A 19774-nucleotide genomic window follows, 5' to 3' on the forward strand; every position below is an offset into this window, starting at 1 on the left:
TTTCTTTTTCGATTATATTTCTTGCACGATTCTCCCATTACCGATTAGAAAACTGTTTTTCAGATGCCAATTATGCCCAATCACTCAAATTCAATGACCGCACGAAAATCAGCCGTTGCTGCGGCCCACGAATGGTGCAAATTTTGAAGCTGCAGAGTACTATACAGAAATCTGCCCAAGGAGAGTCCGATATGCAGAATGCCCTGAACCATCTTCTGTGCCATTGAATAGTTGTACTCAGTACCCCCTCATAACTGGTTCAAAGGATTCTATTCAAACCTGTTCATGGTATCAAAGCCCAATGGGGGGTGTTCTTTCTTTTCTGGACCAAAAATCCTTAACAAAAACCTTTGAATTCCAAAATGTTTCATGGAATCCTCAAGGTCCGTTATTGCCTCTCTGAGACAAGGGGAATAGCTGGCATCCATAGACATCTAAGATGCCTGTCTGATTATTCCTATTATCCATCTCATCAGCAATTTCTACGCTTGGCAGTAAGAGACAATCATTTCCATTTGTCACACTGCTTTGTGGTCTGTCCTCTGCTCCCAGCCTATTCACAAAGGTCCTAGCACCTTTTCTTGTCTTCCAAGAACTCAGGGAATCCACCTTTTTAAAGGTTCTTCTCCTCCTTAAGGACTCCTCTCCCTTCCAGCTTCTCAAACGTCCACTGGGCAATTCAAATGATCCAGGCTTTCATTTGGGTGATAAACTTCCAAAAATCTGCTCTCCTGCTTTCTCTTTGCTTGTGATACTTGGGTCTGTTTAAGGACACTTAAGCAAAGATTTACCTTCAATAGAAGAAAATGCTGTCTCCCAGAGGTCAAAGAAACATACCTCGATGAGTTCTCTGTAAGAGTTCAAGCCCTCCTTGGTAGCTCCCTTCAAGGCTGTGTCATTCGGCCAGTATTTTAGCGCAACATCTTGTTGACCTGGAACATGCATGCTCCTTCTCTAGGGATTCACTCCTGCCCAGCCTTAAACATGAGGAATGACATAAATATAGGCGCATGCGTCATACCATAAGCCCGAGTCCGTGTGGAATAACAGTCACTGGATAGGGGTACGGATGGAGGAAAAAGTCCACTGGTTAGGGCAGCCTTCAAGGAACCAAAGCCAAAGGTTCCACAAACTGCAGACAAAAAACAAAATAGAGGCGCCTCTAAGTGTATACTGTAAACAAATTTATTGAACAGAAAGGAATGCACTCACATCTGTATGCATGTTCATGCAATAAAAACCCATTTCGGTATTCTAGATGAGTAGAGTGATGGACGTTATCCCCGGTCTGTGTAGCTGTTCCGCTGGCGTGGAAACCTCTTTGATGTGAACCGACAATGCAGCGAAGCCAAGCTGTGCTGACACTTGGGAGGAAGAGGCTCGCCGTACGTCAGTGAGAACGAGGCTTGGTACAGCGTCGGATGTCGATGACGTCATGGAAGTGCGACGCGTTTCCGAGCGTGCGTACTGCCGGGGGGAGGCGGCAGTCGCGCTCCTTCTTCAAAGCAGGGGGAAAGGAACTAGTGCAGCAAGGAAGTCCATTTTAAAGACCAATATAAAGGGGAGGGAATATCCAAATGAGTCGGCAAACAGCATGAGGATAATTGGAATGCATAGCAACAATACGTTTACTCCGGAACATAATAATAATATTAAAAATAATTATATTAAAAATGACTGATTCTACTTATTAATCATAAATAGTCCATAGCCATAGCAAATTATAATAGAATAGTAATCAAATATATATTATAAGGGATGCATATAATAACAAGCTATGGCTGTATGTTAAAGAATGTATAAGAAATTACTAAAATATCAGTTATATATCAATAGGGACAATAAATAGGAATATACTTAAGAGAGAACGAAAAAAGAAGAGGAATAAACGGGAGAAAAAGAAGGGGGGGGAGGGGAATGATACGATATTATATATATATATATATATATATATATAAGGATTCATTGTATAAAAATTCGTTACGGAAATGGTATGATATAAATAGAGAAAAGGATCATGTCAAATTAAGATTAAGATAAAAAGGTTCACTACCTCTGAAATATATATACTTAATAACATTAAATTAATATATATATATATATATATATATATATATATATAGATCTATAAAAGTATCTGTAAAAAATATATATATCTGTTAAAATTCATATATTTAAAAAATCATTTATCTACATACACACACTCGCTACCATACGCGCTGGAAGGCGCGCACGGCACCAAAGTGTGTACACTCACCATGTGGCAGGATGTAAGCATATGGAAAAAGGTAAGTACAATACGTATACCCATGTGTACATGTATCCATGCACGTACACACATGTATCACTACACGCACATGGACACACGTACACATCAGCAGGTACTGGTATGATGTTATACTATGGTAATAGAAATCTCCACCATATTATAACATCATACCAGTACCTGCTGATGTGTACGTGTGTCCATGTGCGTGTAGAGATACGTGTGTTCGTGCATGGATACATGTACACATGGGTATACGTATTGTACTTACCTTTTTCCATATGCTTACATCCTGCCACATGGTGAGTGTACACACTTTGGTGCTGTGCGCGCCTTCCAGCGCGTATGGTATCGAGTGTGTGTATGTAGATAAATGATTTTTTAAATATATGAATTTTAACAGATATATATATTTTTTACAGATCCTTTTATAGATCTATATATATATATATATATATATATATATATATATATATATATTTAATGTTTTTAAGTATATATATTTCAGAGGTATTGAACCTTTTTATCTTAATCTTAATTTAACATGATCCTTTTCTCTATATCGTACCATTTCCGTAACAAATTTTTATACAATGAATCCTTTATATATATACATAGCCAGGCCAGAGCACATTGGCCCCATAAAAGATGATAAAGGAAAAATGGCCACTGAGGACAGAGAAAAGGCGGAAGTGTTAAATAATTTCTTTTCTTCAGTCTTCACAAAGGAATCGGGGGGCTACACGAAACCCGCTTGTAAGGCCGAACTAAATAATACACCCCAGGAAGTGCCGCCATGGCTAACAGAGGATAGACTTAGAGCTAAACTAGAGAAACTTAACATAAATAAATCCCCGGGACCGGATGGCTTGCACCCGAGGGTTCTTAATGAGCTCAGCCAGGTGATTGCCAGACCATTATTCTTGATCTTTAAGGATAGTTTACAGACGGGTATGGTGCCAGCTGATTGGAAAAAAGCCAACGTGGTACCAATATTTAAAAAGGGGCCGAGATATATCCCGGGTAACTATAGGCCGGTCAGCCTAACATCAGTAGTCTGCAAAATTTTGGAGGGGATGATAAGGGACCACATACAAGACTTTAGTAATGAAAATGGTATTATAAGTAGAAATCAGCATGGATTCATGAAAAATCGTTCGTGCCAAACCAATCTGTTAACCTTCTACGATGAAGTGAGCTGCCACCTAGATAAAGGTAAGCCTGTGGATGTGGTGTATCTGGACTTCGCAAAGGCCTTTGACACCGTTCCTCACAAACGCTTACTGTACAAACTAAGGAAGGTAGGTATGGATCATAAGGTGAGTACCTGGATAGAGACCTGGCTCCAGGGGAGAGTCCAGAGGGTGGTGATCAATGGGGAGTACTCGGATTGGGCGGGTGTGGAAAGTGGGGTCCCCCAGGGTTCTGTCCTGGGACCAATCCTGTTTAATTTATTCATAAATGATCTAGAGGAGGGGATATCTAGTACAATCTCAGTATTTGCAGATGATACTAAATTAGGCATGCCAATATCTTCTATGCAGGATGTGGAAATCTTGCAAGCAGACCTGAACAAAATAACGGGGTGGGCAACCACATGGCAGATGAGGTTTAATGTAGAAAAATGTAAAGTAATGCACTTGGGTGCCAGAAACCAGAAAGCAAGCTATTCACTAGGGGGTGAACCTCTGGGTGAGTCTAGGATAGAAAAGGACTTGGGGGTACTGGTAGACAACAGGCTTGGCAGTGGCATGCAATGCCAAGCCGCCGCAAGCAAAGCCAACAGAATACTGGGATGTATAAAAAGGGGGATTCACTCCAGAAATAAAGAGATTATTCTCCCGCTCTACAAGACTCTGGTCCGGCCACATCTGGAGTATGCTGTCCAGTTCTGGGCACCGGTCCGCAGGAAGGATGTGCTGGAACTGGAGAAAGTCCAGAGGAGGGCAACAAAAATAATTAGGGGAATGGAGGACATCGGCTACGAGGAAAGACTACAAGCACTGAACCTATTCTCTCTGGAGAAGAGACGATTGAGGGGGGATATGATATCAATGTACAAATACTGTACTGGCGACCCTAGCATAAGGAACAAACTATTCAGAGAAAGGGAATACAATAAGACACGTGGCCACTCACTAAAACTTGAGGAAAGGCGGTTTAACCTTAAAGTGCGTAAGGGGTTCTTCACTGTAAGAGCGGTAAGGATGTGGAATTCTCTTCCACAAGCAGTCGTATCAGCGGGGAGCATAGATAGTTTCAAAAAACTATTAGATGTACACCTTAAAGACCACAACATACAGGGGTACACAATGTACGGTTAAAAGCAAACACACACGCATCATGGGTTGAACTGGATGGACTTGTGTCTTTTTTCAACCTCACTAACTATGTAACTATGTAACTATATATATATATATGTATATATACGCCCCCCCTTCTTTTTCTCCCGTTTATTCCTCTTCTTCTTTTTTCGTTCTCTCTTAAGTATATTCCTATTTATTGTCCCTATTGATATATTACTGATATTTTAGTAATTTCTTATACATTCTTTAACATACAGCCATAGCTTGTTATTATATGCATCCCTTATAATATATATTTGATTACTATTCTATTATAATTTGCTATGGCTATGGACTATTTATGATTAATAAGTAGAATCAGTCATTTTTAATATAATTATTTTTAATATTATTATTATGTTCCGGAGTAAACGTATTGTTGCTATGCATTCCAATTATCCTCATGCTGTTGGCCGACTCATTTGGATATTCCCTCCCCTTTATATTGGTCTTTAAAATGGACTTCCTTGCTGCACTAGTTCCTTTCCCCCTGCTTTGAAGAAGGAGCGCGACTGCCGCCTCCCCCCGGCAGTACGCACGCTCGGAAACGCGTCGCACTTCCATGACGTCATCGACATCCGACGCTGTACCAAGCCTCGTTCTCAGACGTACGGCGAGCCTCTTCCTCCCAAGTGTCAGCACAGCTTGGCTTCGCTGCATTGTCGGTTCACATCAAAGAGGTTTCCACGCCAGCGGAACAGCTACACAGACCGGGGATAACGTCCATCACTCTACTCATCTCGAATACCGGAATGGGTTTTTATTGCATGAACATGCATACAGATGTGAGTGCATTCCTTTCTGTTCAATAAATTTGTTTACAGTCTACACTTAGAGGCGCCTCTATTTTGTTTTTTAAACATGAGGAAGTTGTTCCTCCTTTTATCACTGGAAAGTGATAACAACAGATGTTGCAGGTTGGGAATCCTGGATGTGGGCACCATATTTTTATGGTCAAATGGTATGCTTAATAGACTCCTTAAGGTGCAGGACTACTCATGTAGTGACAGGAATTGCTCTTGTTACTCCATGGAATCAATAAAATTTAGATTCATTCACTCAACACTTGAAAGTCTCAAGAGCTTATGGCAACATTCCTTGTATAGAATTGACCCAGGAAACTGCTGTTTACTGAGCTTGTGATGCTGCCAACTGTTGCTCTTGGTCTGACACATTGTTAGATCTTGAAAATCGGGCATATCTGAATCTGTCTCTTTTAATGCTCAATGTTAGCAAGGATTTACCCTGGAGTTTTGCCCCAAGGGTGCTTTTCCTTTCTTACAGATCTGTGGGACTCTAACATTACCCCTGGCAACCACTCTGTTTAGCAGGGTAAAGCATAGCATATTGAAAAGTAAGTGAGCGGAGGCGACGTTTGACATCAGTGAACTTGGCTCTCTGTTTCTGTACCTCAGCTGAGTTATCTGCAAACAGAGAAATCCTGTGATTTTCGATTTTAAACACATCACCCATGTTCCTGGCTTTTGTAAGTATTAAGTCTCTGTCCTTGTAGTTCAGAAGCTTAAACAAAATGTGCGATGCAGGCTACCTGGTGGTAGGGGGCGCATGGGCACTCTATGAAGCCATTCTTCAATAAATGCCACAGGATTTTTCCCCTCTGCCCTTTCAGGAATGCCAACAGCCCTGATTTTGTTACGTGGCATTCTGTTTTCCGGGTCATCCATCCTGTCTGCATGCTGCATTGTGAGGAGCACATTCTGTTTAACATCTCTCATAAGAGGTGCCATATCATCCTCTAGTGTGCTGACCCGACCCTCCAAAGCCACTGTCCTCTCCCTCAGTTTCTGCGTGTCATGTCTAATAAAGGAGACTTCAGATTTCACCCCTTTAATCTCATTAGTAAGAGCTGTGATAGAAGGTATTACATGTGGTCACCGCCACCATGATGTCCCTTAGGGGTGGGTTCAGGGTCTTCCCCATCAAGTGAGGCCGGGATAATTCAGGGATCAGGGACCATACTCACTGTGTCCCACTCTGCCAGAATGGCTGACTGATCCTCCACAGGTGCCATATCATCCTCCTCCCCTCTAGCTCCCCAGCAGTAGTCGGGGGTAAGGATGCAGCCTCTCTCGATGAGGAGCGGGAGAAACATTTTTGAGCAGCCTCTCTGTAGCTCTCCTTCACAAGGAGATGGGCAGCAGCGCCATCTTATCCAGGCATGTCCAGAGCTGTCCGGACGGATTTCGGCTTCTTGGACATGGTGAGTCAGCCAACAAACACCCAGTTTGGGTCCGCTTATCCCTAGGAAGGTGGCAATGTGCAGTGTGTGCGGATCTGGTGTGTGGATCTGCCACCCGGAGGATAAATTGCAGGACCTTCGGCGGAGAGAGCTCGGAGCACATCCTGTTACATCCGCTGCTCGGCCACGCCCCCCTAAGCCTATTTAATCAAGGGTCAGGTTCCTCCTTTCCCCTGTCAAGGCACACTACTCGGGCACTCAGTGCGTCCTGGGCCTTCCGTCATCAGGCGTCAGTAATGCAGATTTGCAAGGTGGCCACCTGGACGTTGGTGCACACTTTCACAAAATTCTATAACGTGGATGTGTTGGCATCTGCGGATGCTTCTTTTGGCCGTAAGGTTTTGCAGGCTGCTGTTTAGAGGACCTGGTCCTCTTTGAGGGTGTAATGTTTTTCAGGTGAACTCCAGTTGTTTTGGTTGAGCTCCTGTTGCCTGGTTGGCTATGTTTTTTCCTTGGGAATTTTTTCTTGCTGTTCCCACACCTCATGTTTGACACTGCTTTGGGACATCCCAATAGTTAAGAAGATCAGGAGCTGTGTCCGTCAATGAACATCAGAGAAATGTTTTTTTATGGTAAGACAAAAATCAAATTTTTTGTCTCCTTTTCTTGGAGTCCTCTGAGGGACACAAGTCCCATTCCTGTTGTAGATCATGCTGTTGGTATTGCTTTGATACAAAACACTGCGTGCGAGTAGGAGGGGTTATACCATGGGTTAGCCAGCAGTTTTATTTACTGCGTTCAGTCCTCCTTTAGGTAGGATTATAACCCAAAGGTTTTGACTTTCTGTGACCCTCAATGGACACCAAGAAAATGCTTTTACAGTGACTACAAAATCCTACTTTCTTGCCCTATGCATAAATGTGTATCATCCTTTACTCCAGACATGTCAAATAGCAATGTTTTGGGCTAGATGCAGTGCTTCTTCTTACGCCTTACAGTTTTTGGCTAATTTAAACCCAAGCAACATAATAGATAATCAAACATATAGATTTTACTAACAAATTCTATTTTTATAGTCTTACCTCCAGTTTTCTTTTACAGCAGTTGCACAGGCTGTCTTAATATATTTGTGCAGTCCAGTGGGCACAGATTTTGACTTGCTGTCAAGTGCACTTCATAATCTAACAGACTTTGTCAGACACACCCCCTCTTCAGCAATAACAAGTGTTTGAGAACCCCTATGATGAGGGGTGTGGCTGTATAGAGCACTGGTGTAAAAGGGTAGGTAGTACATTTTCCAATAAGAGAAAAGGGTATTGTAAGGTTTTTTCAGGCTAGTAGTTTAAAATCATAACCTATTTGAGCTGGGTTTTAAGGCCTAAAGGCTAACTCTGCCTTAATGTTCCTGAGCTACATACAGTATGCAGCACTGTGTTCCGACAGTGAGATAGGAACTTCCTGGGGCAAAATATAATTGGGCTTTGCGTTGCTGAGCATTGTGTTATTTGAATATTAAATACACAGCTTCTTCTGATTGGCTGAGGCATTCAGATGATGTCATCATCTCTGCCTCAGCCAGTCAAGAGGAAGATTTGCATTAATTCATAGAATACAAAGTTCCAATGAATGGCTGAGCAGCGTGTTCCAGAGGGGGATGGAAAGTCCCCGTCTCACAATCAAAACACAGCACTATATACACTCATCGGCCACTTTATTAGGTACACCTTGCTAGTACCGGGTTGAACCCCCTTTTGCCTTCAGAACTGCCTTCATTCTTCATGGCATAGATTCAACAAGGTGTTGGAAACATTCCTCAAAGATTTTGGTTCATATTGACATAACATCATGCAGTTGCTGCAGATTTGTCAGCTGCACATCCATGATGCAAATCTCCCATTCCACCACATCCCAAAGGTGCTCTATTGAATTGAGATCTGGTGACTGTGGAGGCCATTGGAGTACAGTGACCTCATTGTCATGTTCAAGTTTGAGATGATTTGAGCTTTGTGACATGGTGCATTACCCTGATGGAAGGAGCCATCAGAAGATGGGTACACTGTAGTCATAAAGGGATTGACATGGTCAGGCTGTGGCATTTAAATGATGCTCAATTGGTACTAAGGGGCCCGAAGTGTGCCAATAAAATATCCCCCACACCATTACCACCACCGCCATCCTGAATGATTAATGCAAGGCAGGATAGATTCATGTTTTCAGGTTGTTTACACCAAATGTTGACCCTACCATCTGAATGTCGCAGCTAAAATTGTGACTCGTCAGACCAGGCAACATTTTTCCAATCTTCTATTGTCGAATTTTGGTGAGCCTGTGCGAATTGTAGCCTCAGTTTCCTGTTCTTAGCTGACAGGAGTGGCAGCCTTCTGCTGCTGTAGCCAGTCTGTTTCAAGGTTTCATGTGTCGTGCGTTCAGAGATGGTATGGTTGTAACAAGTTTTGTTTTTTTTTTTTTTGGGTTACTGTTGCCTTTCTATCATCTCAAACGAGTCAGCCCTTCTTCTCTGACATCAACAAGGCATTTTCTTTCTCACAGCTGCCACATACTGGATATTTTCTCTTTTTAGGACCATTCACTGTAAACCCTAGAGATGATTGTGCGTGAAATTCCAAGTAGATCAGCAGTTTTTGAAATACTCAGACCAGCCCGTCTGGCACAAACAACCATGCCACGTTTAGAGACACTTAAATCCCCTTTCTTCCCCATTCTGATGTTCAGTTTGAACTTCAGCAAGTCGTCTTCACCACATCTAAAGTGAGGTACACACTATAAGAAAATTGGGGGATTGATCGTCTGATTTTCCTCGTTTCACATGAAATAGAAACTGATGAACGAAAATTCTCATACAACAAAGGCTTTTTTTTTTTTGGTTTCTGATTCTTCTACGAAAATCGTACGAAAACGGTACATATTAAATGAAAATCGTTCGTTCTCTTCCCATACGAGAAAAATTGTGGAGTTTGTCCCTTCAGGAATTTTCGTATAGTGTATACAAGCCTTAAATGCACTGAGTTGCTGCCATGCGATTTGGCTGATTTAGAAATTTGTGTTACCAAGCGATTGAACAGGTGTACCTAATAAAGTGGCCGTTGAGTGTATATGCAGTTAAAGTGTATGTAAACCCCATTCATGAAATCTGACCTGGGCACATATAGCTGTAGTGTTTACTTATATCTCTCCAAAGCCCTAAGTCCCATGTTTTTCTGCTGCTCCCTTCCTCTGTTATCAGCATGATAACTTCTGAAAAGCTCTCCAACACAGGAGATGAAAGCAGCTGGAAATTTGTGTCAAGGCGGAAACTTAGAGACAAGTAGAGAGCTTGTATGCCCAGACTCCCCTCCCACTGCTAAAACAGGAAGAAAATGTTCTAAATTTATGTGTACTTTCTAAATAATGTAGAAAGCTAAAGACAGCAGATATAAAGGTAAAACTTATGTAGGGATATTTGTTTCATATCTGTGTATCATCCAAGGCTGTTCACTTCACTGAATATATGTTAGGGTTTACATCCACTTTAATACAGCATATCCAACAAGCACACCTGTTAGAGCAGTATATTGTTTGGGCCCAGGAAAAAAGCTATTTACAGGGCCTTTTCAAAGTGGAGTTAGGCTTTAAGAACCTAAACCATATAAAACCTCCAAACTCTGTATAATGCCTTGTATAATTTTGCTTTTGAGTAACTTCAGCCTTCGTCAGAGTTAAGTTTTCAAAGACTTATTGTCTTTCTCTTTCGTTCATTGACTGACACAGCTCTTCATCTTCATGACCGTAGGGTTATACTGCCCCCTACAGGAGTAGGACAATAGGCATAGAAAAAAGCTTGAACACTCCTATGGGGCAGTCCCTCGGGGTATACTCCTACTTCCTGCTATAGGTATTTTTTTTTTTTTTTTTTTTTTTTTTCTGCATAGTCAGAAGTAAGGACCTAGTTCCTTGCTGGGATCTGTTCCTGGCATTTTTTTCTTTTTGAATGGAATTTTTTCCTCCTTTCATTATTTTGTTCCTGTGAGAATCTACAATCAAGTGCTGGACTGGACAACAAACTGGATAATCTAGATCCTTAGGGTGCTCCCAGTCCTGCCAGCGAGCGCGTGCAGACTGGAGCTCCATGCTAGGTCGGCCAAGACATACTGGACAGGGGCTGGCCTGCGAGTTAAACATCTCGCGAGGGCGCAAACGAACAGCACCCACATTATGATGGAGCAGTGTCCTGTCCAGAGCGGTGCCCACCCTGTCAACCTGAACAATCGCTACTCAGGGGGCTGGGCCCCTCCCTGGGATGGTCAGACCTCCGGGCCCCCCTCCCTCCCAGTTCCACCAGTGACCGAACTATTGCTCCTCGGGTGGGGGATGGGCCTGGTGAGGGCGCCTGCCAGGGCCTCCCTCCCTGTTGGGGTTGTCTTTTCTGGCTCTGGGAGCCGCGCGTGGCTGCCATTTTCTTGTAGCCTTGTGTGCTACAGATCGGCACCCATGTTTGTGTAGCCTCGGGCCATTTTCTTGTGGTTTCCCATTGCAAATAACGGCGGCCATGTTTTTGGAGTCAGATGGGTGGTGATTCAGCGTTGGGAAGCCCTTCCTTGGCCCCTACTGCTGATGCAGAGATAGTCCTCTCTGATCACTGCATGGTGTGCAGATAGTTCAGACTGGGAGTACCTGAACGGTGCCTTGTGGGGTTTTCCTTCCCTCTGTCAGCTGTTGCAGCAGTAGTGCTGTGCTGGGCCTTGCTGGGCCGACAGCGCGGTGGGGTGTCCCTTGCAGTGTTTACACTTTTTTTGTATGGGTTCCCCTTTCCTTTCATGGAGTGCCTGAAGCGTATTTCACCACCTTATCCCCTCTGAGTGGCTGTCCTGGAGTCCCTGGTGTCCAAAGTGGATTTGGTCCTGGGAAAACGGGCCAGCAAAAAGCGTCCCCTCACCTTCACCTGTCTCCTCTGTCTCATCAGATCCAGAGTCTGATTCGGCCGCCGCTGATGTGAGCTACACTTGGGGGTCGGCGTCCACGCACCCTGCATGCTCAGATAGTGAGGATGATTCTTCTGTTCCTCTAGCCACACATGAAAAGGCGCTAGTGGATGCACTCATTGTATCGGTGCGGGAAACCCTATAAATGGAAGATGCGACTAATGCAGCATCAGAGGCGCGGGTCACCTTTGGCACCCACAGGTCCTCCAAAGCGGCGAGGGTGTTCCTCTTTCTTGCCTTCTTTGATGATGTTGTCTGAAAAAAGTGGGGGTGCCCAAAACGCACCTTTGTAATCCCTAAGCATTTTGCAATCCTCAGTCTCTAGACAGATCTGATCCTGTTGAGCCGAAGCACAGGGGGGTCCCTGGTTTGGTGGCTTCGTTCTCCGGCACTTCAGGGAAAATAATTTCTTCCCCTGTACTGAATGGTTGTTACTACGGATGCCGGCCTATCCGGGTGGGGAGGCGTCTTCGGCACCAGCTGTGCTCAGGAGGTCTGGACTCTGGAAGAGTCCAGGCTACCGATCAATGTACTGGAGCTCAGAGCAATCAGGTTTTGGATCATAGGCCAAGTCGTCTCCAGGGGTGTCCGGTAGAGATTCAATCGGACAATGCCACAGCCGTGGCTTATGTCAATCACCAATGGACACAAGAAATGTCCTGGCGGCTCAGGAAGTAACCAGAATTCTAAGGTGGGCAGAACGATTCTTTCCAGCCCTCTCTGCTGTGCACATTCCAGGAGTGGAAATTGGCAAGGCGGACTATCAGTCGACAGGCGTTAGACCAAGGAGAATGGTCACTTCATCCAGAGGTGTACCATCAGTTGTGTCTGCGGTGGGGGACTACCATGGTGGATCTGTTGGCCTCTCGCCTCATCAGGAAAGTACAGAGAATGTTGCACGATCTCTGGATCCTCTCGCTGACGCCTTAGTGGCTCCCTGAAGTCAGTATTATCTGATTTACGCCTTTCCTCCTCTCCAGCTTCTGCTGAGACTCCTGTGCAGGATTGAGGCAGAAGGAATTCCGGTCATCCTAGTTACTCCGGACTGGCCTCGCCGGTCTTGTTACGCCAATCTGGTATGACGGGTCGCCCATTCTCCTTGAAGACTTACTTTCAGGGAAGATCTGCTGTGCCAAGGACCGATCTTCCATCCTGCTTTACAGTCGCTGGCTTTGACGGCTTGGCTGTTGAAAGACAGGTGCTGAAGAATAGAGGGTTGTCTGAATCGGTGATTCCTATGCTTCTGAAAGCTAGAAAATCTACTTCTAGGAAGATTTACTATCGTACTTGGAAGACGTACATTGCGTGGTGTAAATCCCTAAGGGTTCACCCCCGCTCCTTTTTGATGACCCCAATCTTGGCTTTCCTCCAGCGAGGGGTTAAGCAGCATCTGGCCTTGAGTACCATCAAGGGCCAGGTCTTGGCCTTGGTGGTTTTCTTGCAACGTCCATTGGCCACACTCTCCTTGGTGCCTACCTTTCTCCAGGGAGTGAGACACTTGCTTCCCCTGGTGCAGTCTCCATTGTCACCGTGGGACCTCAATTTGGTGTGGTCAGTTCTCTGAACTGGAAACACCGTCTTGTCGTTTTCCTTATCTAGTGGTTTACAGGGATAAGGTGGTTTTTCGGCCATGTCGGTCGTTCCTCCCAAAGATCATCTCTGATTTTCATCTGAATGAAGACAATGTTTTGCCTTTCAAGCCTAAGCATCCTAAAAAAGTTGCTTTGCATTCTCGGGATGTGGTTCGGGCAATAAGGGTGTACCTGGCAGCTACGGAGTCATTTAGGAAGTCAAACTCACTATTTGTCCTCACGGATGGACCTCGCAAGGGGCTGGCTGCTTGTGCTGCGACCATTGCCGGATGGATCAGACATACTGTGATTCAGGCTTATTCTATTAAGTGTCAGGTTCCTCCTTTTCCTGTCAGCGCGCACTCTTCTCGGGCGCTTGGTGCCTACTGGGCCTTCCGTCATCTGACATCAGTGGTGCAGGTTTGCAAGGCGGCTACCTGGTCCTCTGTGCAGACATCCACAAAGTTTTATAAAGTGGATGTGTTTGCATCTGCGAATGCTTCTTTTGGCTGCAAAGTTTTGCAGACTGCTGCTTAGAGGATTTAACCTCTTAACTTTGAGGGGTTTTTTTTCAGGTGAGCTCTATTTGTCAACAGTTGAGCTTCAAGTTACCTGGTTGGCTATGTTTAGCCTTGGGGAAGTATGTTTTCTGCTGTTCCCACCCCTCATGTTTGACACTGCTTTGGGACGTCCCTACGGCCATGAAGGGCTATGTCTGTCAATGAATGAAAGAGAAAATGGGATTTTTGACTTACCATAAAATCCATTTCTCTGATGTTCATTGACGGACACAGCACCCGCCCCTCTTTGGAGTTTTTTTTTTTTTTTTTCTTACACTGCCTGTTAAAAAAACTGAATACCTATAGCAGGAAGTTGGAGTATACCCCCAGGGACTGCCCCACAGGCGTGCTCAAGCTTTTTGCTCTGCATAGCTGTGTCCATCAATGAACATTAAAGAAATGGATTTTATGGTAGGTCAACAATCCCATTATTAAATGTGTAATATGTTAAATATTTAGAAGCTAGTAGTACCTTTATTTGATGTGTTATAGTATGACAACATATTTTTTTTTTTTGGGGGGGTGGTTAGGTAATTTTAGCCCATAGCGGTTGATCTGTTCCTCCTAAGCTGGCCACATGTCATGATTTTATTGTACAATCACCTTTGGTTTTATCAGCAGCTGTGTAGTGTGTGTGCTTGCCTAAAAAACAATTCAGTTGATCTCTAACCAAGTACAAGTAGACCCTTGCACTACATGTATGTCAAGTTAAAGAGACTTTTATGAATACAGAAAACTGATGACAGGTATGAAGTGTCGGAACTTTGCCCAATCAAAGAATACTGAAATCTGCTGCAGGTGTTTGCACTTGATACTGCGCAAGCATTTAGTATTCTTAAGTGAGTCTTTTTTGCTCATTTGCTGCCATAGCCGTTTTACATCTTATTTTTTCGCACCTTAAATTTATAATTTTAGTCATGAAGATTAATTAAAACTCTCAAACAGTATACATTTTCTGAAAGCTGAGACCCTGGGGAATAAAATGATGGTATCTCTGTTTTTTTTGTTTTTTTTTTATGGAACAGTTGCAACAGTTCATCAAGCGCAAATTTGTGGTAAAAAAAAAAAAATACACTTAATTTGAGTGCAGTTTAACGTAATATATTACCCACATTTTTTTGTTAAAATATAAAAGATGAGGTTGTGCTGAGTTATGGAGATATAACGTGAATCCTAAAAATTGCATGTGCCTGTGAAATGACGATAGACTTTGATACCCAAAATTTTCCATAGGCAGTGCTTTAAAACTCTTATACAGTAAGTTATCAGTTTAAAGCTCCCCATAAATAATGGCCCTGGAAATATTGCTCTCACTCCATTGAGTGCAGCAATGTGTAGTTTTTATTTTTCCTTTCACTTTATCGCTATCACATAGGGGACCAACAGCCCCATTGTGATAGCATATTTGTAGGTTTTCTTTGTTGAGAGAAATGCATTCTATCCCTAAATCACCCCCCCTCCTTGAGCTTCTTCCTCGGCAACAGTGCCCAAGAAAAGTGATAAAATTCTCACAGTTCTTTTTAAGGGATATCTGGCTCTAGGGGTCCGTGAAAGTGGCCAGATTGCTTCCAACGGAAAGCCAACAGTTAGCTTGTGACATTTTAGAATTGTGTGGATTAATGTACAGCTGTAACCATTTTGTTATAGTGGTTTTATTAACCGCACATTTTAGAGTGGCCTTTTATTGTGGCCAGCCTAAGGCACACTGTGCAATAATCATGCTGTCTAATCAGCATCTTGATATGTCACACCTGTGAGGGGGGTGGATTATCTCGGCAAAGGAGAAGTGCTCACTAACACAGATTTAAGGCCTGTACACACAAAACGAAAATCAGAAGTAAAATTTCATCCGACGAACCATCTGCCGATTTTCGGATTGTTAGTAAGGTGCTTTCGTCAGCCGATTACTAATTTTCGGATGACAACAACTGGATGTTGAGGCTATAAAATTTTTATCGTACGTCAACACAACGTCCAATTTTCGTTTAGTTTAATTAGTACAGTTTTCGTCCGAAAAAAATCGTAAGAGCAAGTCTAGGCATGCTCAGAAATAAAAGAACACAAACAAATCAATTCAACTCATGACATCACTTCTGAAGTAGAATTCTGTCATATGGGAATTTTCATATGAAAGTAACCTCTTCACTTGTTCACAGATTTGTGAACAATATTGGAGAGAAATAGGTCTTTTGTGTACATAGAAAAAGTCTTCGATCTTTGAGTTCAGCTCATAAAAAATGGGGGCAAAAACAAAAGTGTTGCGTTTATAATTGTGTGGCAGTATCACTGGGTAAAAATGAAAGAATGCCTGAAGAAAAAAAAAGGTATTTTTTGGCCACCACGTCTAAAGACTGGTAAGCTGCAAAATTATATTTTGTTCTTGGGTTTAGATAGACTTTAGGTAAACTGAAATCTGATTAGGCAGCTATTGGTTTATTAGTTACTGCACTTAGTACATTATAAAACTATGCTGCTTCAACAAGTAAATGTGTTGATTTAACGTGGTATTGCTTTTAAACAGCTGAAGAAACTGGATGAGGCCATAGATGATTGCACAAATGCCATAAAACTGGATGACACGTATATCAAGGCATACATGAGAAGAGCACAGTGGTAAGAATCCTAAATGTGCTGTTCTAAACACGGATATGCATCTTAGCTGGCTACATAATATAATCCTAGGCAGAACAATGCTTCATTGTTGGTGTAGTGCCTATTACTAACAGTTTTATATATAAGGTGGCTTTAAACAAAATCTGTATCTGCACTCTTCGTTCAAAGCCTCACCTTACCTTAGTATGGCAAAGAAATTTGCTTACGTACAGTTTATTTTTTTTTTTTTTTTTTTTTTTTTAGTGCTCCATATGTCAGTCATGATAATGCAATGTTGGGTCCGGCATAAGCACAGCTTCTCCGGGTTCCCACCTATCTTAGTGGTTTTTCACTTTCACATAACTGGGAAACCTGTTTGCAGTATAACTACTGCTGAGACCAGCTGCTCATAGTCTTCTAATGACCATTTTGGTGTGAATTGCAAAGCAGTTGGAACTTGGACTGCTGTTGAGTTGTAATTTGCTGGCCAAACAATTGGAAGAATAGTGGTAGCCACAGAGCTACTTTTATTTTCAATAAATACAGCTTTGGAGGTCTGCCTATGATTTTAAACGAAGCTCCACCATTGAAAATTCTAATTTGGCAGACTTTGGAATTGAACTATTAAGCTGTGAGGGACTGGATTTTCTCTGAGGGATCTGCAGCACAGTTGTGAATCAAGCAAAAGTCCACCTGTATAAGTGTGAACCTGGGTTTCAGGAACTCCCTGGGTACAAAGCTCATTAGAGAGTAAAGGTGATTATTTTTACTACAAAGCTTCTGCACTTTTCAATATTTGGGCACTGATGTAACCAATTCACGTTATAGCAGGACAAGAGCACACAAGTGAGAAGTGAATTCTCTGCTCTTAGAAACCATAGAAAGCTTTGAAACGTTAAATATTTTTGACAAATCTTTTTTTTTTTTTTTTTTTTGATTCTTTGTCCAGATACAAATTACTATTAGATTATTTAATACTATAGGTCACACACGCACACACACCTAAGGGTGCCTGCATGCATTTTCTGATAGCTGATTTGTGAAAATAAAGGCCTACTTCTGTCGTTTTCCACTCAAGTCTGTCCCTTCCCACATCTCCTGTATCTTATTTGGTTGATTAATAGCATATTATTTATTTCAAGGTACTGTATAGCAGAATAACTCCCCACCAAATAACCAGACCAGTTCCTTGAACTTGCTTCTCTTCTCTGGTCCATGCCTGCCCCCTCACCAGCATCATCACAAACCATGCAGGGCCAGCTACATTCACGTGTCCTGCACTATGCATGCTGATATCTAGGGCCCTACCACATTCCATATAGGTAGAGAAGACTGAAGTGCCAGCTGCCACAAGACCGGCGTGTAAGGTAAATAACCGAATGGCCGTTTATTTAAAAAAAAATCAGACATTCGGCTCGTGTGTACAGTCTGCCCGACAGAAGCCAGCCGTTCAGCTGGCTTCTGTCAGACTTGCATAATGGAAAACCTGCACCTGATCAACTCCCAATCAGTGCTCTTAGCCAGTGGCAGAGATTACTAATTGGAGTGTTCTGGCGGGGGGTCCGTCCCCCTGTCAGAACGCAACAGCTTAGCAGGGGAGATTGCTGAACTAACTTTGCATGGTCGAAAAAACTTAAGTGTGTACCCAGCTTTCCTCTCTATTAAATGCCCCCTGGACTGAATCAGCAGTATATATAGTGTATGCATTTTTACTACCTGCCTGAGGGTTGAGCATTAAATAAATTTTACTATTCTGCTAAGATTATGATAAACATAAACTTTTGTTCTTGTGCCCAGTTATACAGACACAGAACAGTATGAAGAAGCAGTCAGAGATTATGAGAAAGTTTACCAGACAGAAAGCACGAAAGGTAAGTAAAGCTTATTTGGACTCTTTGCAACAATAACGCAAGGATCTTTTGATAAAAGAGCTGGAGTATAGGTCTAGTATAGGAGGATTTTGCTTTATGTATTTATTGTGACAAATTTGATGCATTTTGATAGTTTGCCATTACTGCACCCAGAAGTGCTGAGCACATAGCAGGGTGAATATTTGAGAATCCCTCTTTTGGAGTTTTTGTTTCCCATGCCTTGGTTATCTAAAAAGAGAACGTTACATTTTGAAACGTGACATTTCAAAATAGCGCTATTTGCATAGAAAGTATTCTGCAAGCTAGCTTATTACTGTGAGTTTGTCTCCATGGGAACCACTATCCTAAGTACATACTTTTGAGTAGTTGGTGTTGCGGGCACTGGTCCAGTCTTTGTCATACACATACCCCAGTGTTTATTTGTGTGCTGCTATATCAAATGGGGGAGGGAATGGCAGATGGTGGGTCACTGTACCAAGAAGAGCCCTCGCTGGGTTTACCACATTTGTCAGCAAACAATAGTGTATGGGGAAACAATAGAGCTGTTATAACTCATTCTCTGCATGCTCTTTTCTGTCTAGAACACAAACATTTGCTTAAGAACGCACAGCTGGAGTTAAAGAAAAGCAAGAGGAAAGATTATTACAAAATACTAGGAGTGGACAAGAATGCATCTGAAGATGAGATAAAGAAAGCCTACAGGAAACGAGCGTTAATGCATCATCCAGGTTAATACATCATCAAATAGACCAATTTATGTCTGCGAACGGATGTTGTTGCATAAAACTGTATACACTCTGTTTCCACTAGTATAAACTTCACTTTTTGTAAAGCGGTCACTGTTTTGAAATGAACAGAGCAATACTTTACTAAGTGAACCATAATATATCATTTAAAGCACCGTAAATTATTTAATGCAGATTGGACAGTAGGGAAGGATTTGGTTCTCAAAACAGACAGGAACTGTCCATTTCTTATCAACCTCCACGTTCATCTGCCTACGATTTCCCATAACCTTCTATGGATGTGACCCTTTTATATGAGCAGAACCATCTGGATAAAGAATAGGACCTAGTGGTGCATAGTTTGGGATGTCTGAATAGAAGTGCGTGTAATTACATCTTCAAACCTTACCCTTCACTATTGAAACAGATTTGGCAGAGAACCGTTGTAATTAGGCTTTTTACTCTTACAAATAATAAGCAGCCACATCCTGACATACCTCTTATGCATACATATACCATTGCATATCCACACAGTACCTTGATAAAGTAAATCTGTGGTTTCTTTATACATACACAAATACATACCTTTAGGTAGCATTAGATTTCACTTCCGGTGTCCCAGAATCCTCGACATGCTAATGGTGTTAACAGGGGTAAGGCAGTTT

General features: G+C 42.6%; 1 protein-coding gene across 1 annotated transcript in view; it reads left to right on the top strand.

The window, feature by feature from the left end:
- DNAJC7 (DnaJ heat shock protein family (Hsp40) member C7) overlaps positions 1-19774 on the top strand; it is a 178448-nt gene that overhangs the window by 136275 nt on the left and 22399 nt on the right. Inside the window, exons 9-11 of the mRNA XM_082271507.1 lie at positions 16443-16534; positions 18311-18384; positions 18966-19112. Of these exons, the coding sequence (XP_082127633.1) occupies positions 16443-16534; positions 18311-18384; positions 18966-19112 (313 nt within the window). The remainder of the gene's footprint in view (positions 1-16442; positions 16535-18310; positions 18385-18965; positions 19113-19774) is intronic.

This window comes from Pelophylax lessonae (genome assembly GCF_965119305.1).
Source record: "Pelophylax lessonae genome assembly, chromosome: 11".
In the NCBI taxonomy this organism is placed as follows: domain Eukaryota; kingdom Metazoa; phylum Chordata; class Amphibia; order Anura; family Ranidae; genus Pelophylax; species Pelophylax lessonae.